Source organism: Arvicola amphibius, chromosome 11 (genome assembly GCF_903992535.2).
Source record: "Arvicola amphibius chromosome 11, mArvAmp1.2, whole genome shotgun sequence".
Lineage (NCBI taxonomy): Eukaryota > Metazoa > Chordata > Mammalia > Rodentia > Cricetidae > Arvicola > Arvicola amphibius.
Genome location: NC_052057.2, coordinates 46,216,862 through 46,242,918, shown reverse-complemented (window position 1 = coordinate 46,242,918; position 26,057 = coordinate 46,216,862). Strand labels below are relative to the sequence as shown.

Sequence of the window (26,057 nt, the reverse complement as noted above, 5' to 3'; positions counted from 1 at the left end):
AACAGGACCTGAGTTTTAATCAACATAACTATAAAGCCAGCGCTCTCACAGTGAGATGTAAAGTAAGGACAGGAGACCACTGCGAGCCCAAGGGCCCACTAGCTCGGCATATGAAGAAATGACCAAAGAAGAGAGAGACCTTGTCTCAAACAAGGGAGAGAAGGTGAGGACCAGCACCTGACTGAGACGGGTCACACACACACACACACACACACACACCAAGCCATCTTATACACATACTCTTACATATACACACATACATGCACACACATATATACACCACACCACACACACACACACACACACACACACACCAAGCCACTCATACACATACTCATACATATACACACATACATGCACATACCTATATACACCACACCACACACACACACTCATACATATACACACATACATGCACACATGCACACATATACAGACACCAACATATACATATACATGCCTGGATCCATACACACATACACACACTCAGACACATGTACACACCGTATGTATACATACACACAATGTTTAAGGAAACAAAACAAAAACCATTTTTGAATTTTAACAGTAAGATTTGTAACCCATGTGCTGGGTGGCAGAAATGGGATAGAGGATAATATGTCCTGATATAGGGGTCTCATTGGCTGTATGACTTGGGACTTTATCCCTAAAAGAATAGGGATTATGGTGATGTTTTTATTAATTTACTCTGGATTTTATGATGCGGCTTCCATGAAAAGTGCCTTAATCCTATCTGTGTCTCAAATGTTTAATGATCTCGAAGTCAGATAACTCAGAACCATTGCCTGAAGGTCTGCCTTCATCTGGATGGTAACCAGCTTTGACACTCTCCAGTGATGTCAAAGGCAGCTCACACTGAGCAGGGTCCTCCCTGGTCCTTGTATTCCTTCCTGAGCATCAGGGTTTGACAGCTCAGCAGCCTCCCTGCTCCAGTGTGAGGAAGCCTGAGCCTGGCTGTTCATCATTCCGTTTACAGACTCACGTAAGCCCAACCTGCCATCCCAACATGGCATCGGTCGGGTCATGTGTCAGCTCTACCATATACCCTTCTTTTTTAAAGTAGGGCTTATTTTATTGATTTCAAACCAAGACCTTGACAAGGCCTTCTGTGAGAAATTTCACAGGCATGGTTCTCCCCTCTGTCCTCTGTAGAGTAGTGGCTTTATTCTACCCCAGCTTCCCCTCATTAATTAGATGTCGGGGGTCCCCTGTACCAAATTATTCGCTCCAAGAAGAGTCCGTGCTTCTGCAGGAGTTAAAGATCGCGTGCATAGTGTCTCAGACTCTATGTAGTCAGATGTACCACGTTGGGAGAAAGGGATTCAGAGAGTGTCTAGACTTGGATGATCAAGGTCCTGAGCAGAGGAGATGCCATTAGGGTTGGTTTCAGGGTTGGTGCTGCACATGACAGCAGAGAGGAGAGAAAGGAAGTCGAGACCAGAGGGAGAACGCTGATCCAATGAGCACTGAGCAGCCATGGTGGTAGCAGAGGGGTGAGGACTGACTGACAGGGAGAAGAGGGATACTTTAATTAAATCTAGAAACCAGTAGATGCACCGCAGGATCAGGAAGGCAAAGACCTAGAAGACGGACCATTCAAGAGGCTAAAAACAATAGTGTTTGGAGAACTGCAAACAGTTGGGCCACAAGGTCAGAGCCAGTGGGCCTCTGTCAAGGTGCTTTGCACAAGGGAGGTCAGCCCTTGGGGAACTCTGTTGGCTATCTGCAAGGACTGCTTTGCCTCATTCAGAGAATTGTAACATAGATTGGTTGGATGATATCAAATCAACGCCCTGTGTTTCTCTATAGGTGCCCTTCTGACTTTCAGTTCTTCAGAGGAGAAACTTGTTCTAGATGTGGTTAACAGTCTTTGAAGCTAGCTGTGGGTCTCTTTCTGAAGATAGCACAGCATGACAATATTCTTCAGACCGCCATGACGCTGACAGCTCTCTGGGACTCATCACCACAGTGCTGTAGCTGCTGTGGCTTCCTGTGACCTTGGCTGTTCTAACTTGGATGTTAGGAGTCCCGGTAGTACTGTTCCACTCTGTCACTATGGAAACTAAATTTTCAGATGCTCCTGGGGATGACGAGTTGAAAGTCGTAATTCCTGTTTCCCTTCCCCATCACTGGGTGTTGTCTCTACACATTGACCATGCCCAGCTGACAATGGCAGTCACAGCCAGTTGATGTTGTGGTTGTTGTTTTCAGTCACATTGATTGACCCTGATGCCTTGTGCATGCCTGACTAGTACTCTACCACTAAGCCCCTTTTCAGCCCAAAATGCAAAATGTTTTAAGAACTGAAAGAAAGTCTCTTAAGTTCCTTAAATTCTGAGATTTACTTGTCTCCTCCATCCATGCTGGTCTCTACTTCTGTGTGAATCTGCCACTCACAAAACCCTTATCGAGTACTTTTCATAGAAAGAAAACTGAATTGTCCAGCATTTCCATTCATAATAGGACATAACAGGCAACGTTTTAAAGAAATAAATACTAACTAGAATTAGATCTTCAAAGCGTTTCTGTCGTCTATCTCTGTTTTCGTCGGCCTGGTTTTAGCATACTATAACATTGATCTAGGCATTAATCTTTACATGGTTGGAACAGAAAACTAACACTGTTCATCACAACTAAGTCTTTTGAAATTATGTTTTTTTTTCTTTCAGGGTCGTCATGTCAAAACAGGACAGCTTGCAGCCATTAAGGTTATGGACGTCACGGGGGTAAGGCATTTTTTTAAATTACATCATCTCATTAGCTATACAGTTGTAGCAAAGATGTGAGTGACAGGAAAAAATATTTGCCAGAAAAGCGATCTTTCTAAATATTTCAGAACCTTTTGCATTTGTGATTCATGTGAAGAAATAAGAACTGCAATAGCCGACTGAGCGGGCCAAGAATAAATCACTCCGATTAAATTCAGTACTACGCACTGCCTCAGGAGGTTAGACGAGTACTGTGTGCCAATAATTTACATAAACATAACCATGGACATTTGCATTTGAAGGAGAAGCAAGGATTCCAAAGTGTTAGAAGTTTACCACTGAGATTACAAAGAAGAGTTGAGGCTTCACTGTTTCCCTGAAGGGAAGAGCTTGGATAACTGTAAAATTCTCATACTACACTTAAAATGAACATTTTCTGAAATAAAATATTTTTGACCAAGTAATCACACACACATTCCTATTTATTAGAGAGCAATTCTAAACCAAACTTCTGTGTGGATGATCAAAGCAATCTAATATTCCTTTAGTCTTTGCATTAAATACAATCTAATGCTTTCATTTTTTTTTGCTTCGTCTAATTTAAAATATTTTAATAGCTTTTCAAGATTGTAGAATGGAAGTCAGATTTTAAGGAATTCATCGAACATCAAAAACATGTTAATAATATTCTATTGTCCTGGGAACTTTTTTATGATGTCTCTCTTTTTATGTTGTACATAAAAGCTAAAAGACCAAAGTCTCCATTTGATCAGAAGTAAAATACAGAATATAAGCAGTCATCAGTGAATGAGTCACACAGAGATATCAATAACCAAGAAACAGATTTGAGGGGGGGGGGTTATACATTTTGTCTGCACGTTAGCTGTGAAGTCGCAGGAATCTGTTAACTCTGGTAATTATGAGTGTTGTAAGGTTCTCCGGAAAACCTATCACAATCTGTAAATATCACACATAGTATCAATTTTTTGCTTATTCCTTCTTCATTATTGATCTACTTTGCTCTCTAAATTATGCTTTACAGTATAATAATTAATTATATATATTACAGTATAATAATTAATTATAATGATTAATAAAAGGGAAATCTTGTTCCTGTGTTTATTACCAGTTGAGTGACACCCTAAAATGTTTACCACTAGATGTGTGGTTTTGTGTTTCTTTTTACTGTCTTTGGTACGTTCATTTTAGGTGTTGCAAACTAATTCAAATATTTGACCTCAATTGTTGATTACATCACCTGGCGTTGACTAAGAGATGCACATGGGCTTTTTAAATTAGCGGTATGCTCTGCCACTTGAAACAGAGGATTAAGCATGGTCAACGGTATCTTCTTTTTCGTCATGTTAAAAAGGGTCTAGAGGCTGACAATTACGGTGGCTAGTGTTAATTGTAAAGCTGATAAAAATCTAGAATCTCTGAAGAGACTGGCCTCTGAGCAGGCCTGTGGAGGTTGTCTTGATTGTGGTAGTTGACATGAGAAGACCTGTCCACTCTAGGTGGCACCATTCCCCTGGCTGGGATCCTGGACAGTGAAATAAAATAACTGAGCAGCAGCGTGAATTCATGACTTTTGCGCCCTTATTCTGGGTATCATGTGACCAGCTGTTCCAAACTCCTGCCTCCTTTACTTTCCTGCCTTGGGCTGAACCATTGAACAGTGACCTCAACTAAAGCCACCTCCCATAATTTGCTTTTAACAGAGAATTTATCAAAGCAGCCGGGAGAGAAAGGAAGACAATAGTGTCGGGTGTTGGACAGCAGTGTGCCCACACAGGGTGGTTTACCTTTTGTTTTGTTACTTTAATTCACAGCCTCCCTGCCTGTGAGAGTCTCCATGGACTTTATCCATCAGCAAAAAAAGGTGGCATTCTTCTTGAATGCCTAGTGATGTGTCTTGTTAAAAATACAGGTTCTGTGGAATGGGGTCCACAAGCCCTTGCCCCGGACTGAGGATGCACAGTTGTGGCTTCTGGGGAAGGGAGAGTGAGTTTCCTTTCAGGATGTGGCTCCTGGTGGGTCAGCCGCACATCTGGAGGATGGCTTCACATCCAGGAGTACCTGGACAGCACAAATTACAAAGAGGACACAGAAGTAGGGGTAGGGATGGGGGAGGGAATCTGGGAGGAGTTAAGGGAGAAATTGGGGCAAATATAATCAAAATGTGTTGTATAAAATTTTCAATAAATTAACTTTATCATTTTTTAAAAGAAGAAAAAAATATAGGTACTAAGGGGGTCCAGAAGGAATGGGAGGGAAGATGTGTAGGTTGTATAAAATCTAAATACAGTGTAAACTTACAAGAAATCACCAGAAGAGAAAGAAAATATAGTTCTTCTAAGTCAGAAGTGAAGGAGTGGATATTGGAATAGTGAATTGGCAGGATGTGACACAAAAATCAAAATCTGCTATAGTGAATCTCTAATAATAGAGGTTATATATTTACAAATAAATACAAGCTTATAATAAATATATAAGCCTTTTACAAAGCCCCATTACAAAATGAGTTAGATTTTGTTTAGCGGACCAGCTGTTGTCCTTCGATTGAGTCACCTTTCTGCACACTAAGGTGCTCTTTGTGTCTTAGTGACTGACGGCTGTCATGAGTCCGAGGTGGCCACACTGTGAATTAAGTTCTGTTGTGTGGCTCTGTGGCCGCTGAGTTTCACTGACGTCATGGATAGGAACGCAGAAAGTTGCTTACTGACGTGAAAGTGGAACAGGGACAATGACCACCACTCCCCTAGTTCTTGCCTTTCCTGGGGAGGCTTTAAATCATTCCAGGAACCACCTTTAGTGCTGCTGGGCCACCTTGCTTACAATAAAAGAAAATTGTCATATAGCCTGGCATGTGCACTTTCAGGCCATGGAATATCAGTTAGCCTTTCTCAGCTGGGTTCTTGTTGGCAAGTAAGCCCTTTGAAAAATTATTTGCTGCTAGCCAGAGACTGCCATTCTGCATGTTTCGGAGTGCCAGCCATTTCATACCACATGCGTTTCATGGTATATGAGCTCGGTTCTCCTGGAGAACCCATTTTCAGAAGAGCTGGCTGCGTTTCTGTGATTTAGTCGCAGCGTTGACTCTTATTTAACCACTGACCCTCAACAAAGGCAGATGCACTGTCCAGCAGGAAATGGGTTTATTATTGCCCTGCTGTCTGAGGCAGGATCCAGTGAGCCTCGCATCATGTCCCTGCCCGTCACAGTCAACGACAACTCTTCCCCTGGTAAACTCTGGTGTTCCCTTTAAGAGGCCATTGATTCCATTTCGCCATGCTGTCTTTTGTGTGTTTATGGAGTCCAATGCAAACGCTCCTCAACAATTATTTGAATTGTGTTCATTATGACTGTTCTGTTCAAAGCTGGGATGAGTTTGCGAAGGTCATCTTTGTTGATTGTGTTCTGTGATCTTCTGCGAAGTGACTGCAGTTTATTGCAATGAAATTGATGAGGACACAAGCTTGAAATTAATTTTCAAATTTTTGATTTTGTTCTGTATTGCTTCCATTTTTAGAGAAGAGTCACAGAGGGGACCGAATGCAGAGCCCACACTCTTCCAGTTTTAGCGCTTAAACGCCTCAACATTCGCCAAATTGGCTTCAGAATTGCTGCTTACACTCTGTCTTGGTCTTCAGAGAGTCCTTTTAGGTTGCCTAAATCATTATGAAAATGTTCCCATTGTGAGAATTCCTTCACCGTTTCATCTGAATCTCCAATTTTCCCTGAACAAGCTGGGAAGTGAATGGCCCCTCAGTAGCTCTGTGGTGTCCACCATGCATGCAGATTCCCAGGCCTGCTGTAGAATCCTCTCTGGCTCTCCCCTTCAACAAGCTCCTTAAGAGACACACTGGGGCGGGAACGACAGCTCAGCAGTTAAGAGTATAGAGTGCTCTTCCAGAGCAACCTGAGTGTGTTCCTGTACTCACACTATGGGCAACGCACAGCTGCCCAGAACACCCACTCCGGGTGGGCTTCTGCCACTCACATACTTCTACCCACATGAAGACACACATGCATGCTTGTTATTAACAAGAATAGAAATAACTCTTTTCAAAAGAGAGAAAGATGCCACACTACCAAAGATGGGCTTTCCTTTTCTGGGATTTTGTAGATACTTTTTCTCTGGCCACCAGTGTGATGAGGCTGGGGGGTCCTTGGTTATAAATGTTCCCCATCGAAAGTGAAGGCTATTGGTGTAGATTAATCCCTTTATGGCAATAGCCTAAATTAAATCTAAGACATAATGACATAATAACAATTTCTAAGCTTTTACCTTTATCCTGACCAATCATGGTTGCATTAACTAAGGCATTTTGATTTGTAGTACTATCCTCATTTACACTAAAGGAAGCTGAAAAGTGAATTTACTAGCTTGTATACATTAAACACACACACTCACAAAACTCAGCTAGGTCCAGAAATCCATATGGTATGATGGAAGGTCTGTCTCTGGATTCTGTCTACTTTCTGCTTTAATTTCCTCATTAAATGAGACTCCATAGCAAAAAGCCAGAGTGAATATGTACAGCTTCTTGTTCTTCTCAGTGAAATCTGGCTTTGAAAGTACGACAGGGAAGGTTGATTCCTCAAAGGGAAGTCCCCCAGTGGATATTGTTACTACATTCATTTGACATATAAGGAATTGAAACTGTAAAGCTTAAGCCAGTTACCCAAACTCAACATATAATAAATGGCAGAGGGGGAATTTGAATCCAGTGCTTGGGGTATACCCATTTCCAATACCTATCTTATATGAAAGTATCCCTCTTTCCAAATTTAAGCACCACAGTGGGATCCTAGAAAGATAGCAGGGCCGCATCCCAGAATTTGAACACCAAAACCAGCCACTCATGTGAGAAAGGATGAATTGCTGTATTCATGTCTATACTGAGTGACCTTCCAAAATATTAATATTCCTACACCATCAAAAGACTCAACACTTCCGCAGTAACTCCAGTCAAAGGGCCAATTCTTTTTGAAGAAGCATACAAAATATTGAGGGATAATTCAAGAGAACTAGCTGAGTGAATAGTAAATGCCCCTTCATAAAATGACAGGTCTGAGTGTCACAGTAGGAGAAGGCCTTGGTTAGAAAAGAAAAGGAATTTAGAAGGACACTCCTGTATATAGAACCACCCACAAACCCAGAAATCCCCTTCCAAGGCTCCCCTGCAATAGAGATTCCTGGGAACAACTTTTATAAGGTAGCTGAGGTAGATGTCTTTAGTAGGCAGAATAGTTCAATAAAGTACATCTTGAAAACTTTCAAAAGTGAAAAGATGGATAAATTCCTCTTTGTCTCCATTGTGTGTGTTCCCTTTGAGAATGTTTCCCATGATGTGATTTTGAGCTTGCACTGCAGCACCAACATGGGATGTTTCTCTACAAAGGGAGCTGAGCTGCCCACCACTCCATTCATGTATCAGCATCCGCCCTCATCACTGGTACAGACACCACATTTGGTAGCTTGTGAGTGCCCAGGTCTCTGCACATATTCTTCCGTGTTGAGTGCATGGCTTATATTCGGGGCTTTCCACATGTGCGTGCACACATGGTAGAAAGATAGCTTATAACAGAAAGAGAATGTGGCAGAGTAACACAGAGAGAGGGCATGCAGTCTGCCCTTGAGTCTAACACCTCCACACTGAAAAAAAGAAAATGAACTCATTTTTAAAAACATTTTTCCATGGTGATTTGTGTTTGATGGTGCCTTTCATTTGTGGACCTCCAAGCAATTGATCAAAATTTCAGTTCTTTCTCTTAACTCTGTATTCACAAGTGTGCAGATGACAAAATTGGTAGGTAGAAATTTCAAGTTATGAGTCCATGATCAAGGCTGTTCAGATCCAGGGCTTCAGGAAAGTTCCTCACAGTAAATATGTGACCTTTTATAGCTTCATGCTCCACCTCTGTGCTGCCAACACTCCACTGACTTCTATTCTGCACCTCATATTTTCTGGGCTCTCAAGTTTGTGGCTCTATGAGTTCTTCATAGTTTAATTTCTTCAGCAGTGCTTTGGCTGTTTTCTTTACTCCTTTTTCATTTTTTTCAAGACAGGTGTAACATGAGGGCTGGGCTTGTTTGGGGTTTCTGTCCTGCCCAGTCCCCCAGCTGTTTAGTCCCAGAGAAAATCACACAGAGGTCTCTATAAGATTATAAAACTGATTGGCCCATTAGCTCAGTCTTCTTATTAGCTCTTGTAGCTTATAATAACCCATTATTCTTATCTATGTTATCCACATGGCTCAGTACCTTTCTCAGCGGAACAGATCACATGCTGCTTCTTCGGTGGTCTGGGCATGAGTGGAAATGGGCTTCCTCTTTCCCAGAATTCTCCTGTTCCCATTGCCCTGCCTCTGCTTCCTGTCTGGTTAACCCACCAATACTTCCTGCCTGGCTGATCAGCGTTTATTCAAAATATGATTGACAGAATACAGACAATTCTCCTGCACCACACAGGGTTTCTCTATGTAACAGTCCTAGCTATCGTGAAACTAGCTCTTGTAGACCAGGTTGGATTCAAACTCACAGAGATCCACCTGTCTCTGCCTCCCAAGTACTGGGATTAAAGGTGTGCACCACCACCACCCATCCTGCTTTCTTAATTACTTGGATCTTTTGTGTTTCTCTTTATGAAGGTCCCCTCTCACTTAAAACCCACTGACAGGAAAGAGTTCTCCATTTGGAAATAGGAACTATGTGCTGCCCTTTGCTATAGCCAATCACAGATTGCTAGTACAGAGCCTGGCTTGTGGTAGGTTCTCCATAAAATAACACATATGTGCAAATAGAAGAGGCCAGAGAAACACAGAGAGCAGAGAACTGGACCAGAGAGAAATATAAGTTGCAGGTCACAAAAACATTGGAAGATACTTTTCCTGATAACCAGAGCCAAGCAGAGAGAATGATTTATGGTTGTGCTTCCACAGGTGGAAAAGGTCACTCACTTGCACTCCCGTAGCTATTGGCTGAACTGCGGGTCTAAGATACAATGCATCTCATTTCCAGTGGACGTCAGTCAATTGACTGAATTAATGGTATCACTGATCATTGCAAGGGCTGAAAGAGAAACCTATGGAAAGAGAAAACCCTACAAATGGTCAATCTTGGCTGATCAGACATCTCCTAGCTGAGACCTATTGCTGGGTCTATTGCTCATCTTCTCTATGCTATACCACTAAGTGTAAATAATACATCTCCTTTCATGTAGTTCGGCTGAGAATCAAACCTACTCATGTGCAAAGTGCTTTCTACGTAGGGCATGGTAGCATTTCTATGTCTCTTGCAGACAGATATGTATCTTTTTCTCCATAGCACAATGACCCATTTAGGAAGCAATACACAACACCCCCATCCGCATAAAGGCCTTTGAAAACATGAATTTTTTTTCTGTCAGAAAATGACTCCATTTCCATTCACATATATCATGCTTTCTCCTCCTCTCCACCAGTGACATCGCCACCATTTGATCTTTCAACTCAACTCAAACTTGTGTTTCTTGGTGCCATGAGAGCAGCTTCCACATAGCCTCATGAAGGCATTCGTGTGTGTTTCTTGTGCTTTCTCTTTGTTTCTTTTTGTTATTTTTTTTAAAATCCTGGGTTTTTCCTGTTTGATTTCTGAAGAGAGATAAAGAAGGCATGGGAAAAAGAAGAATGAGGAGGTAGGAAGGATCTGGGAGGACAGGAGGGAGTGAAAACCATGATCAGAATAAATTACATGAAAAATTTATTTTGATATAATAATGTGGCTTGCTAGGTAGCTTCATTTGTACACTGAATACTGTTATGTATGAAGACTTTCTTGAAGTTTTCAAGCAAACATTTTAAAAACAACTTTGACTATTTGCAGCTATTTAAGAAAATGTAAATTTTCTTCTATATTTGGATATGAAGCAAAGCAAAAAGATAGTAACAAACAAAAAGCAATGGGACTTTAAATTTCATATGGTTGAATTTTACATTTCTTTGTTGTCATTGTTGTTGAAGATAATTTTTTCATATAATATATTCTGGTCATGGTTTCCTCTCTCCTTACGCCTGCCAGAACCCCCACCTCCCTACCCGCTCAACTCCTTACCATCTTTCTCTCACTTTAGCAAACAAACAAGCAAATAAAAAGGAAACAAAATATAATTCAATAAAAAATAAATTACTATTATTATTAAAAATAGGAATTCAATAAAATAAAAATATTAGCAAAGAGAAAGCATAATAAATACATGCACCCAATAAAAAACATAAAGTCAGAAACCATAATAAATAAACAAAAGAACAGTAGACAAAAAAATTGCCAAAGCGGTATGAGAAAAACGCCTATAAAAATGCCATTGAATTCATTTTATGCTGTCATCTACTGCTGGTCAAGGGGCCTGTCCTTAAGTGTGATTTATAGATCCAGTGAGACTCCATTGGGGAAAACTAAGTTTTCCTTTGCAAGTGAATAGCTTCTTGGTTAAGGATGGGAGTCCATGTCTGCCTCCTTACTCAGCAATGGGACCTCATCTGGCTTGAACCTGTGTAGGCCCTGGAATGCTACCAGTCTCTGTGAATTTCTATGTACATCAGTCCTATGTCTGGAAGGCCCTGTCAGCTGTGACTGGAAGACACTCTTTCCTTGATGTCATCCACCCTAGCTTAGATGGTTCTTGTGATCATTCTACCTACTCTTCCACATAACTCCTTGAGCTTTGATGCAGGCATCGCATTTAGGGCTGAGTGTTTCACCATCTCTCTCTGCACATTGTACAGTTGTGGGTTTCTGTATTAGTCTTATCCACTGTAGTAGGAAGCTTTTCTGATGATGGCTGAGCGGAACACTGATCTGTGGCTATAGCAGAACGTTGTTAGAAGTCATTGTATTTGCTATGTTCTTTAAGCAGACAGCAGTATTTAGTTTTTCCCTAGGTCTATCTAGTCTTAGGTTCCTGGCTACCCAAGTGATGTCAGAAGGGTTCCATCTCATGAAGTAGGGCTTAAATCCAGATAGTGGTTGGTTACTCCCACAAAATTTGTACCACTAGTGCTCAGGTGTATCATGCAGGGAGGTCAACATGTTAGATGGCAGGGTCTGTAGCTAAGTTAGTGGTGACCTTTCTTCTCTGGTAGCAGGGTACATTTCAGTGTTATCAACACTTGTCAGTGTGGGTGAAGACTCTAGGCACAGGCTTGACTTTGCAGAGTCCAATAAGACATAAACATGGTCTTTAGCAATAGGCCCTTACCATCATTTAGTAGAGAGTAGCCAATAGCCTTGGTGCCAGCATGAATATTTTTGGGTTTTCCATGTGGCCCTTTTGTTCAATGACTCAATTAGATACACCTCATTTCTGTCACTGGCTGCTTCGCTTGGTGGTGAGAGACTTCTAGCCAGAGCATTGTCTTCTCTATTTGTCAGCTCCACTTAAATTTCACATTTTTTCCATTTTATTAAAAATAGATTCTTTCCCTATACAATGTATTCTGAATATAGTTTTCCCTTCCTCTACTCTTCTAAGTTCTGCCCACTTCTCTTCCCATCCAGATCCACCCCCCTTCTGCCTCTTATTAGTAAAGAATAGGCTTCTAAGAGGTAACAATAAAATAGCAAAATAAAACATAATAAGGTAAAACAAAACCATTACGTCAAAGTGAGACGAGGTAAATTAACTAAAGGGAAAGTGCCCCAAGGGAAGGCTCAAGAATGAGAGACCCACTCATTCACACACTGAGGAATTCCATAAAAACACTGAACTGAAAGCTATATATATATATATATATATATATATATATATATATATATATATACATATGTATGTATATATATACACACACACACACACACATATGCACAGAGGACGTAGTGTAGACCCCATGCTGGTCCTGTGCTTGCTGCTTCAGTCTCTGTGGGTTCATATGAGCTTTGCCCAGGTGACAGCAGGCCTCTTTCTCCTGCTGTCCTCCATCCCTCTGCCTCTTACACTCTTCCCACCTCCTCTTCAAGGACTTCCCTGAGCTCTGAGAATTGTGACTTGACAGAGACATCCCGTTTAGAGCTGAGTGTTTCAAGCTCTCTCTCTCTCCATACTGTCGCACTGTAGGTCTCTCTGTTCATCTCCATCTGTTGCAAGAGGAAGCTTCTCTGAGGATGGCTGAATAAGGCATTGATCTAAGAGTATAGTCATTACGACTCAGTTTATTGTTACTTTATAAGTAGTATTTGGTTTTAAACCAGGTCCTTGGTCTATCTAGTGTCTGTTTTTTTTTTTTTTTTTTTGGTTGCCATGCAGTGTTGGGTATGGGTTCCATCACATGCAGGTAGGTCTTATTTCAAATCAGACATTGACTCGCCACTCCCACAAGCTTTATGCTACCTTTGCCCCAGCATATTTTGCAGGCTGGATGGATTGTAGATCAAAGGTTTTGTGGATGGGTTGGTGTTTACATTTCTCTTTTGGTAGCCTGCAGAGTACCTTCCTACACCAAAGACACTTGGACATAGGATTGAAGGCTCTGTGTAGGCACCACTTTGACTTTTCCTGTTCAATGACTTGTGTGGGTATTGTGTTCAGCAATGGGGCCTTGCTGTCAGTTTGTGGAGAGCAACTTATTATCTTGGCAACAGCCTGGTTGTTTAGGGATTTATGCATCCATGTGACTTTAATTTCCCTATAGACTTGGTAGAGTTTTACTCTTGTTCCATGGTTTGAGAGTTAGACATTGGGCAAATTATTTATTTTAGAGCACAAGACTATTAGATATTTTATTGGCTTCAATTTAAAACCCTCATATACAGATACTCCAGCAGCATTTCCCTCTGATAGAAATACACAATATTAAAATCCCCCATCATTCCTTGTGATCTAAGTAAACAGTTTCGTATGTTAACGAGATTACCTAGTTTTTTTTTTTATTTAGTTAAGCTACATGACGCATGTGCTTTTGTTCTAAGCTTACAATTTTCTAGTTTACTTTCCTCCCAGGACACATATGAGGTCAGATTGTGGAGTGCACACACACACACACACACACACACACACACACACACGTAAGGTCAGATTGTGGAGTGCGCACACACACGTAAAGTCAGATTGTGGAGTTTCACTGGGGGAGCAAAGTCAGGTTCTCTCACCCAGCTGAAGTATGCTTCTAAGCTTTTTCTATTTGGTGCTTTGGTTTAGTCAGCATGGGTAATTGCACATGTCTGAGAGTTTTCCTTATAAAATTAAGATCACTGGCTTTGGGATCCTGACGCATACATATAGAATCCAAGCTCTAATATTTATAGCGAGTATGCTGGGGAAGTTGCTTAACCTCTCTGGGTCCTATTTACCTCATTTGTAAAGTCAAATCCTTAGAAACAGCTCCTTCATAGAGCTGCTTGGGGTCATTAGGAACACAACATTAGAGCCAGTGAATAGCTCAGAGAGTAAAAGTTCAAACTTTAGTCCCTGGAACCCATACAAGGGAAGAAGGAGAGAACTGCTCCAAAAAGTTGTCCTCTAACTCTGCATGTTCATGACACAAATATGCTCATACCCATGCCCATGCAGCAACACATGCATACACATCACTGCTACTGTCACTACCATGACTACCAATAATAAAATATGTTAATATGGCATAGATGCTCTCTGAGTATTAAAATAGTGCACATACAGTTCCTGGCACATAGTGAACATTACATAAAGCTGGTTTCGCTACAGATTAGAACCACAATCCTCTGCAAGCTCCTGGAGATAGCTAGCCTCAGGGTTCTGCCAAAGCACATTTCTTAATATCCCATTGGCCATACTAGTTACCTGCCAGGTTCGGCTTCAAGGAGAAGTGTAATGAACTCTTGATTGTGGGGAGGAGGAGACAAATGTTCTGTTCATTTCTTCTCAGTTTGCCATAGTTACCAGACGCTGAGTAGATCCCTCTGATAAGAGGCCACATGGTTTTACATTAATAGGAAAGCTATGCTCGAGTAAGAATACATCACTTCTGAAGCAGCTTCAGTAGTTCCTGTCCACATCCATAGCTGGAAATAACTGACGCCAGGAGAGTTTAAATACCATGCCTGAAGTTAACACAATGAATCAGACTAGATTTCCAAGTCTTCTGTTTGAAGTGATAGGGCTTTGTAAAGTAATGGACTCGGCTTGTTAGATTACCCTTTCCTTAAAGCAGAGACAACTTGGTGCCGTTATTCTATTTTCAGTATGATCCAGTAGCCATTAATTTTCCAGTGAGCTCGTCCCCTACGCTTATGGCTTAGGATGTAAGAATAGTTCATTTACACAGCAGAGTGTGTTCCTCCAATTGAAACCATTGAGTCTAAGGCTGAGGAGACAGTTCAGTCAGTAGGGGGCTTATGTTGCAAGCATAAGACCCTGAGCTCATCCCCAGAACTTATGATAGTGTGGTAGCGTGTGCTTGTAAACCCAGCGCTGGAAGGTCGAACTAGGTGGAGTCTTTGGTTTTGCTGAATATCCAATGTAGCCTGTTTGCCACAGCCCAGGTCAGTGAGAGACCCCATATGAAGAACAAAAGGTGGGTGGAGTCTGTGGAATGGCACCTAAGGGTGTCCTCTGACCTCCACACGGACACAAATGTATGCACTGGCACACGCAAAACAAAGAGCAAAAACATAAGCCTTGTTGCTTTTAGCTTTTGCCTCAATTGCTCCTTATTTCTTGGGGAGTCTTGTGCCTCCCTGCTCTCCCTGGGCCACACTGTGAGGCTGACATGCTTGCCGTGTAGCTGTATGACCTCCTGTTGTCGGTTGTAGCCTGGCAGCTGTAATATGTGACATGCGTGCTTAGAAGACCATCGACGGTTGAGATCAGGTTATGTATTGGGACTACATACTGGTTATAGATCCAGAGCCCCACAATTGTGTTTGGAAACAATGCAACGTAAGCTTCAAATTCACGTGACTGCTGCTCCTGCTGAATGAACCTTGTTCCCTATTGGTTCTGTTGTCGCTGATGTGAGGACTAGCCGCCATGTTTATTTTGTGTCTCACTTTGTAACCTTCACGTATCTTATTCAGGCAGCACAAAAACTCAGCTTGTAATATCTGCATTTCATTGTAGTTTTGAAAACCCAGTTCCAAAACAGGAAGTTACTGTTCTGAGATCTGTGGCTCACAAAGGGTTAATTCAAACTTAGCATGTACACTGACTACCCTATCTCACTGTTCCAGTCTCAAACTCAGTACCAATGCTTTCTTCATGGCCACAATCGGCTCAGTTTACCTTTACATAGTGATGCAGCCCCTGTTCTCACCTTCCGTTCTACTTATTTGAGATTTAATTACATACCAAATAACACTGGGGCTTCACTTTTCTTAATGACACACTCAGCCCTCTTCAGGCATATCCATCACGCATGATCTTGTCGAGAACACAGCGGCAGGCTACAAATACTTGTAGAGTCTGCCTGACTTCAAGTACGGCCTCGGGTGAGTATGCTGGGTGCAGCTGAAGTGATCTATGTCTTTCATTACCTGCATAATTCCCTTTTAATGGAAGTAGCCACCTGTACCCTCAGGATGGTTGTCCTCTTTATAATGAGGCTCCCCAAGTAGAATGAGGCTCACATCCTTCACAGAGAATAAGAAGAGCTTATTTCCACCACAGTACAGTGAGCATGCCAGGACCCCCAAGAACTTGAGGGTCTTTAAATTCATCCTCTCTGTAGTCTGGCACTGAAGCAGTGGGGTCTTTGCAGCAGCTGCAGGGAGGAATGCCTTGGTCAGCGATGCATCATCTACCTCCTGCCTCAGCGACCAGCCCAGCTCCTTCCACCCTCCCCCTGGGTCCCCATTCTCACTGTTAGAGCCATGCACCTCCTTAGCTCAGCACCCCAACTCTTGATCTATTTTGAGATTACCTAGTTTTTTTTTATTTAGTTAAGCTACATGACGCATGTGCTTTTGTTCTAAGCTTACAATTTTCTAGTTTTCTTTTCTCCCAGGACACATATGAGGTCAGATTGTGGAGTGCACACACACACACACACACACACACACACACACACACACGTAAGGTCAGATTGTAGAGTGCACACACACACGTAAGGTCAGATTGTGGAGTGCACACACACGTAAGGTCAGATTGTGGAGTGCACACACACATAAGTTCAGATAGTGAGTGCACACACACGAGGTCAGATTGTGGAGTTGCACACGTGTGTCCTCCAGGATCTAGTTAGTAGACTCTTAAGTGGAAACTGCACGAAACTGTGTGTCAGGAAACTTTCTCTGTGGAGTCTTTTATGTCCGCACTGTGTTTCCCCCTCTTCTTTCATGTTGAGTTTCCCGAAGGTGATGAGGACTCCCACTTTGTGAACTCCTTCAGATCTTGAGAACTCGCCTTGCCCCCTCTCCCATCTGGCTTTCATTGGCTTCAGTCAAGCACTTCAATAAAAGGACACCTCAAAGAAACTGTGCCTAACAAAATGTAAATCTGAGACCATGTGTTTTCCCTTTCTTTGTCCTCGGCCTTCCCCAGGTGAATGTGATCAGCTTGAGTACCAGAGAGAGAGACGCTTCCCTCGAGCTGACTGCAGGTCTTACCTGGTAGCCTCTAGGTGAAGCGATGGACATGTTGTGTGTCAGCTATACAAAGAGACGATCCCAGGGAGCCACCAATGAGTTGTGTTGTAAACATTTTCATTCTTAACCAAACAACATAATAATCCTCTTTAGACAGCCAAGGAAAAGACTGGTAATACATCATTGCTGACTATAGCATTGAATAGAAGTCTCCAAGTAACTGGATTTTCACACCCACTATTTATTGTTGTAAAACAGGATGAAGAGGAGGAAATCAAACAAGAAATTAACATGTTGAAGAAATATTCTCATCACAGGAACATTGCAACATACTACGGTGCTTTCATCAAAAAGAACCCTCCAGGCATGGACGACCAGCTATGGGTATGTAGCACTATGCAGATATGCATGTCTCTATCCCCTGACAAGACTTAATGGGGCGACTTGACATTTGATTTTCATAACACTGTTTTTTCAGCGTTTTTTTCCCTTTTTGAATATATATACATATATATATTTATTTATTATCTCTAAATCTTTCTTCTATCTCTTTTTAAAAATAAACTTACTCATTTATTTGCTTGGCATATACATGTGTTTGTGGATGAATATTTGTATTACAGGCATAGTGAAGTCAGAGGTTAATATCTGTGGATGAGCACATGTGTGTACAGGCATGGAGAAGTCAGAGGTCAATATCAAGTACCTTTCTCTGTTAGTGGTCACCTTGGTTTTTTATCTTTCTTTCTCTTTCTTTCTTTCTTTCTTTCTTTCTTTCTTTCTTTCTTTCTTTCTTTCTTTCTTTCTTTCTTTCTTTCTTTTTAGACAAGGTGTCTCCCTGAAGCTGGAGCTGCCTGTTTTAGCTACACTGGCTGGCCAGGGAGCTCGTAAAATCCACCTGTCTACTCACTCACTATCCCAGGGTTGGGGTTAGCAGACAAAACCACTATGTACCCAATTTTTTCCATGCTGGTGCTGAGACCTGAGCTCAGGTCCTCCTGCTTGTACAGGAAAGCGCTAAATCCACAGAGCCTTGTTGCAATGCCCTTTCTTATCCATATGTGTATTGGCCTTGCCCACAGCTACTTGCTAATTCCGTTTCTCCTCACCTGTTGGCAATCTTTTATAGCATTGTCATATTTTAGGCACTGTGCCATCTACTGTCTATGAATCATATGACATTTCCCCATTCACTGAGATAGCTATCAACAGTCTCCTCTCTTTCTCTGTTTTTTGTTTTCAGCTTCATTTCTTGAACAATGCAGCTAAGATTTGCAGGGAGGATAATCAGTTGTCTCGTGGTCTGTGTGGTGGAATTGAAACAAGCTCTAACTGAACTCTGGGTGACTGAGGTGCTTTGCCCTTCCTGAACTCGCCCCCCACCCTGCTTCAGCAGTTTTGTGTCCCAGTCCTTTGAGAGAGCTCTGGTTATCTGTCCCACCAGTGGCAACTGAGAGCCACCAGTGCATCCCCGCCATGGTCAGGGCAGATTGGCTTTTCCACCTTGTGGTTTCAGACACAGGAGCTTGTTAGTCACTTTGTCCTTCCCTGGGTACAGTGCCATCTAGGTCGATGACATGAAAGGAGTTTACCTCTTTTGCCAATCTTATGAATCATCCTCAGTACAGTCCATTCAGTGGCAGGTCGACCAGTCCGTCTGCTTCTCTTCATCTCGTAGGTCTTTGTTGCTTTCATGTGATGCTGTTGGATTGATGGCCCTGAAAATTAATGCCTTGCTCATCTTCCGGGGTTCTAGTTAGTGTCTAACACACAAAAGCCCCTGAGTCGTTGTCTACCAAATGCCAAGGATTGTGAGAAACTGTGTGGCTCTGATGATAAGCATTTCATGGACATTTCTCCAGCCTCAGGCTTAGATAGAAGTTACTCTGCTGATGCATGTGACATTTGAAATTTAACTAAGATGGCAAAAAAAGTATCCCATATATATACGCACATGCTGACCAGAAAAGATGTGATGATGTCAGCTCCAGCACTAACAAGATTTCATTCCATGTGATACTGAATATTCAGCATGTAGATGTGAAAAGAGCTGCCGGGAAAATTTCCCCATAGGGCCCATCTCCAAGTTTAACATAAAGGTACACCATAAGGCAATTAAAGTATGATGGCAGTGATTTAATATACCACGTGGTTTCTGTAAAAGTAACATTCAATTTAACTGTAGTCTCTATATGCACAGTAATATGGACATGAAAGCTGGAAAATAAAGTAATAGGCGAAAATTGGCATCACTGCACACTCGAATGAGACATGACAAGCAGATGAGCTAAATCAAACCTTGAGAGTCTTGATTACATAGCTTTAACAATTATTACAAAAATAAAAAAGAGATGTAAGTTACTAATTTAGGAAAAATGTTCATTTCCTATATGACGGGCAGAGCCTTCAGATACGAAGGGTTTGCATCCATCAAATGGGGTAAAGTGGGAAACGACACTAGAAAGGCGAGTGAAGGCCAAGGCCGCAGCTACAATGTTAGGAATCAGCTACCAACAAAGATGCCTAAGAAAAAAGTTACTCCTGGGGGTAATGTAAACAGAGACCCAGCAAGAATTCAGGGCGATTTCCCTCCTACAAGATTAGCAGACAGTTTTCAGGACCTACTACTGTTTCATAGGTATTATTCCTACCTACTACTCATGGAAATACACATTGCTGCCACTTAACCCAAGGACAGTTGGAATACACATAGAACACACACAGCTCTCTCTCTCTCTCTCTCTCTCTCTCTCTCTCTCTCTCTCTCTCTCTCTCACACACACACACACACACACACACACACACACACTCATAGAAAGAAAGACGTTTACACATATATAATGCATATGTTTGTATATACACACATGCATATATATTCCAAGAGAAGTACCTAAGTTTTGAACCAGTATTTCTTTAAGAAGAAATTTATTGAAAGGAAATATTTACATAGCGACATAAATAAATTAACCAATAAGAAATTTACTTAACTATACAGTTAATTAAACCACACATAAATTTATTCTTATGAATGGATGAACATTAACTATTGTAATAAGATTATAAAGTCTTTCTTAAAGGTCATAATTAAATACATTATATTTCATTTTTATAAGAAACAAAAAGTGTATGTTTGCACGCATGCTGACTGGTTGCAATCTCTGAAATAAGCACACAGTAATGATGAGGAAACATTTACTTTTGAGGGTCATTTCAGTCCTCTAATTTTTATATTTAATTTTAGAGATAGGGTCTCTCTGCATAGTTCTGGTTGCCCTGGACCTCACCGTGTAGACCAGGCTGGCCTCAAACCCACAGAGATTCACCTGCTGCAGACTCCCAATTGCTGGGATTAAAGGCGTGTACTACCATATCCAGCTATTTTCTATTTTAAACTTTATTACTTGAAAAATAGAGAATTAAAAATAAGATTACACATCCAAATCAGCCAGACCCCCAAACTCTACAACCTGGTGAACTTCCATTCAATTAGAGTAGCCACTGGACATGGGTGTTAAGGAGCTTGACATTGAATTTTATACTTTCTCTATTGAATATATTTTTTGTACATATCCACCTCCAAATCAAAGTATCCATGATAGAGGTAGAACTAGAAAAACAATTAGTTTTATATCCCCTTTCATATTTCATGGCCTTCATCTGCATTTAGGTCTTCCTCATCTCATAATACTTAGCCTTTCGTGTTCTGTTCTGCATGGTGTAGTGGACCCGTGTGGCTTTTGTTCACATATATATGTATGTTATTGGCTAGCTTCCATAAATGAGAGACAGCATGCAGTATTTTCTTTTCTGAGATTGGATAGCTCATTTAGTAGTATACATTCTAAGTCCATCCTTTTTTGAGACATTATTGCCTTCCATACTTGTTTCTCCTTGTGTTTCTCTTCCACCTAGTGTATGGTATGCACCTTTTCTGCTGTTCCTCTTTTACTGTCTCTCACCCCACCCTAGCTCCTCACAAAGGCAGACAGGGCAAGGGTTGTGCCTTTTGTGTCTTAGTTTCCTCTTCAGCTTTTGGAAGGTACTTGGCAACATGAGCTGAAAAAGAATTTATTTGTTGGTGGGAACAGCATCACTGGTACAAGCCTTGTCTGGGTGATGTCTGCATGATGCTTCCTAAGGGCCTAAAAGCTCAGAGGCATAAAAAGAGGTGACGCGTACTGGAATATCTTCATGTCCCAAAAAACCCGGCACTGTCCGGAATCCAAGGTTTAGTGCTGTCCTGTATTGCCATGAGCTACAACAGATGACTCCCAGATCATTGCCACACTCTGGGGGTACACATCATCATTGCAACACTCTGGGGGTACACATCATTGCCACACTCTGGGGTACACATCATTGCCACAGTCTGGGGTACACCTGTACATCCTTATAGTCTTTGCTACCCCAGAAAGAACCACTAATCCTCTCACAACCCCCGTGCTTGTGAAGGAATCCACTGCCTTGTACAAGATGAGCAAGAACTGTTGTGACTTCCTCTCCCAGTCCTACTGAGGTGGAACTGGCAAATTTCCATAGTATTATTGATGAGGGTGCAGAGCAGCGAGAATACTTGCCCACCGCTGGTGGGGTTGTTGGTCAGTGCAGCCATTGTGGAGAAGCTTATAGAGGTATCACCCAGCAGTTTGGTTCTGTGTATATCTGCCAGAAGTGAGATTGTTATATCCAAGAGACATCCTCACACCCCTGTGCCTTTGCTGAAAGTGTTACACACAGAATGGGAGGAATGCTGGCAATTTTTCATAGTCTGTGGTCAGGGCTATAGTGCCAACTGGGCATAAACATGTAGCTCCTTTTGTTAGTCGGAATGTTCAGGCTGTTGCTTTTCTTGGATTTGGGCAATGTTTTCCAGATCATCTCCTGAGGAAAATAGAGGGGTAATCTAGCAGACTTAGCTCATTTTCTCTTTTCCTAAACCATAGATTTTAATTTGATCTTTTAAAAACAGGTGCTGTTTATTGAACATGTATTGCATGCCAGGCATTGAACTGCTTGTTGAAAATGATCCTTTTTCAAATTTGTATGTAATTCATAGATACAAAATTTACATTTCAAAAACATACTTTATCATTCTTTTAGGTTAATTTGCTTTTGCAGCTGGAAGGAAATTTTACTGTCATTCTCTTGTTGGGCTCTAGTAAAGCTAATTGACTTTTTGAACAAAAAGAGGTGTTGAGGAAGCGGCATATGGTGGGGGGGGAGAGGGATGATAGAACACATGTGACCAACATGAAAACTGAAAGATTCTACAACGGGTGAGAAGAGGCAAGGAGGGAAAGGTAGATATAGGGGAAAAGAGAGCGAAGAAGAGCCATAAAACAAATTGTGTTTGAAAATATCATAATGAAACCTAATACTTTGTTTGCTAATTAATATATACCACATATTAAATACAATACATGATATCATGCAGTATATGCATATGTAGTACTTTATCTGTGTTTGCATATGTAATACTTTATTTGTGTAGGTATGTGCATATATTATGCATTCTATGGGTATATTATCTATGGGTTTGTGTGTGTGTGTGTGTGTATGTGTGTGTGTGTGTGTGTGTGTATCTGTGTTTTTCCAGACATCTTAGGCTGGCTTTTGAGGAAAACAGCAAACCTTTTTTTCTCATTTATAATTTGACTAGAGGTTGCAGCTAGACTTTGGAATTGAGTGCTTCTTGCTGGTTTCCTCCCAGACAATTGCTCTTCCTATGGAGAGGGCTATGGTTTTTGAGCCCCAAGAGCCTAGATGTATATATTTTCTATGACTTGTTCATCAATCATTCTTTCACTTAACATATATGCATGCATATACACACACAATATATACATAGACACACATACACACAAAGACACATTCTTACTCATCGCAAAGTACATTTCTAAGTTCTTATGATAATCAGTGAATAAAAGGGCTATATTTAATGTAGCTTACATTCTTGCTGCAGATCACAGGCTATAAACAGAATGAATAAGGCAGTTGCAGAAGATGCTGGAAGTTCACAAGTGCCTGACATAATCAGGGAAAAGGCAGGTTGAGGTCAAGGCTGCAGGATTCCATAGGATTAATTTTTAGAAACCCCCTCCCCATTTACATCTTGAAATACTACCAAGAGCACCACCGCACGTGATTGTATTATATTAGGAGGTAAGGCTTATTTGTAGTGCTGAGAATCAAACCTGAGACCTTGTACTTACGAGGCAATCTCTCTCCCACTGAGCCATACTTACAGCCTATAAGAGGTTAAGGTTTGTGGGGGGAGTGATTAGGTCATGAGCATAGAACATTTATAAATGGTATTAGTGCCATTATAAAAGATAGCTAGTTAGCTTTTCCGTTCTCTTCTGTAGAAATCTGGAGATTTCAGGTAAAGGCAAGAGAATCAGAAGTTCAGAAATATCTTTAGCTATAGAGTAAGTTTGAGGCCAGCCTAGACTTCAGGAGACCCCACACCTAGCAGAAGAAAAGGAAACATTTTAAGTAAGCAAAAACAGAAGTCAGCAGTTTACAACCAGAAGATAACCCTCACTGGAGCCTGGCCATGCTGCCTCCAGAAATGGGAGGTAATTTTGCTGAGCAGGTCTTCTAGTGTATGCTATGTAGTGCTTTGTTAGAGTAGTGTGAATTTAACATGGGTGGTGAGCAGAGCTGTCAGGGTAAGCTCTGCTATGGGTAACTGGGGGAAAGGCTGCAGGCCTTCCATTTCCTGGGAACAAGGATGAGTCACCGTGAACGGGGAGAAAGTTAGTAGAAGACAGAATGCAGAACAGAGACCCCAGACCAGATCCTCCATGGTCTTGCTTGCCGTTGGCAAGACCTCAGCTTTTACTTTACCTGAAGGCGGGGAGCCTTTGGAGAGCTCTCAGCATAAATAGGATCTGATGCACAAAATGAAGCCGTCACATTGGTTGCTAGGCTGAGAGCAGACTGGAGGGCCTCAGGGGATATGCTGGGGAGACACAGTTAGGAGGTTAGTCTCTTAAGGGTTCTGATTACGTTTCTGTTGTTGGGATAAACACTACACTAAAAGCAACATGGGGGAAGAACAGGTTTACAGGTCCTGAAAGCAGGAATTGAAGCACAGGCCGTGGAGGAAAACTAGTTACTACCTTGCTCTCAAGTTCACCTCCAATCCCTTTCTTATTAGCTCAGGCTGATCTGCCTAAGTGATGTCACTGCCCATGGCCATTTGATAATAAAATAAACCACATTACAGACACTTCCGCAAGCCAGTCTGATGGAGGCTGCTCCTCAGCTGAGTTCCCTTTTCCCAGGGTGTTGAGTTGACAGCCATCATCCGCCATCACAGGAAGCCAACCCCATTCTTGAACTTGGTAAAGGGAGAAGTAATGACAGGTGACTCAGGGTGACGGTGAGGGTGGCCTCATATCTGCTGGGTCCAAAAGTCCCATTGGTCTGATCACCCCACTAGCCATCTTTGACAGCGTCTCTGTCACTCACTAAGGATGAGGTCAAGTTAGGAAAGTGTCCTAAGGCAAGAGCATAATTTATTTTTATAATTGCTTTTCTACGTGATAAAAATTCAAGAATTGGGGGTCAGTCTAGAGACAATAGGAGCTAATATTAGATCACAATAGTGATTGAAATTTGGTTACAAAATAAAAGAACAATGGTTTACAAGACTTCCTGCCTACTGACCCATAAGTCAAGTTCTGTTACCATACTATAATATTATGAAAGTGTTAACCCTGCCATATTATTTAACTAAATATTTGTAGACAATTTACAAATTAAAAATTATTATTTCCACTGTGCAAATTAAGAAACTGGGCTCAGAACTTTGTTCAAGTTCTCAAAGCTAATCAGTGATGAAGCCAATAAGCTAGCTTACTCTGGGGTATGTGAGGTCAGAGTCAGTGCTTCTGATATCAAGGGTTGGTGTTCTGGGCAGGGCTAGAGCTTTGTGTTTCCATAAGCTTATTTTGAGAGTTAAGCATGGTGGTACTGAGAGGCAGACGTGGGGGCATCTCTGTGACTCCCAGGCCAGTCCGGGCTACATAGTGAGACACTGTCTCAAAATAATAAATAAAAATTTGACTTCACCTTGGATCTTTATTCCTCAATTTGTCTAGTATTCAAAAAGGGTAGTAAAAACCTCTCGGCTTTTAAAAAGGCTGCTATGAAGCCTGAGAAATACATGTGTAGAAAAGCACACTCAGCCTTTTGGGAGTGATTTATCAAATAATCCCAAAGGTCAAAGATAGTTGATTCTTCAGACTACTGACATTTTTGCAAGGATCACGGTTATATAAAGACGTGTTTTATAGAGACAAGACTATGCAGCCAGGAGGAATACTTTCTAATACATGTTACCTGAGATCAGCCTGATTGCATAAAATATTCCTCAAAAACTCCCTTCGGCCATGACTGGAGTTCAGAGGTCGGCACTATATGTCTCGTGGGGTGACACTTGTGTTGGTGTAGCTTCTGATTGAACTGTACTCTGTGCAAATTCTATCGGGCCTATTGTAGAGATAAACTCCTGTTTGATATCAGCTCCGCAGAAACACAACCACTTCTGATAATGGCTAAGTAATTCTCCTTTATCAACTGCTCGGGCCTGATCCGGAAATCAAAAAAGGGAGCTCTTTCAATAAAGATTCTCATCTGTGCGAAGCAGTGATGCTCAGACACACAGCGTCACCCTCTCATCTCTCTACCGCATTCCTGGCCCGCCAGGTTTCCGGGTTTGCTGGAAAGCGCTCTGATACCAGAGGGAGGGGAACGGTGCTGTCTGCGAAATGGACTGGTTT

At 41.6% G+C, this 26,057-nt stretch overlaps 1 protein-coding gene across 3 annotated transcripts in view; it reads left to right on the top strand.

Annotated features, from left to right (window-relative positions):
• The window catches only part of Tnik (TRAF2 and NCK interacting kinase), a 400,877-nt gene that overhangs the window by 225,120 nt on the left and 149,700 nt on the right, over nucleotides 1-26,057 (top strand). For all 3 annotated transcript variants that reach the window (XM_038348394.1, XM_038348395.1, XM_038348393.1), the window contains exons 3-4: nucleotides 2,691-2,747; nucleotides 17,527-17,652. In XM_038348394.1, coding sequence (XP_038204322.1) covers nucleotides 2,691-2,747; nucleotides 17,527-17,652 — 183 coding nt within the window. The remainder of the gene's footprint in view (nucleotides 1-2,690; nucleotides 2,748-17,526; nucleotides 17,653-26,057) is intronic.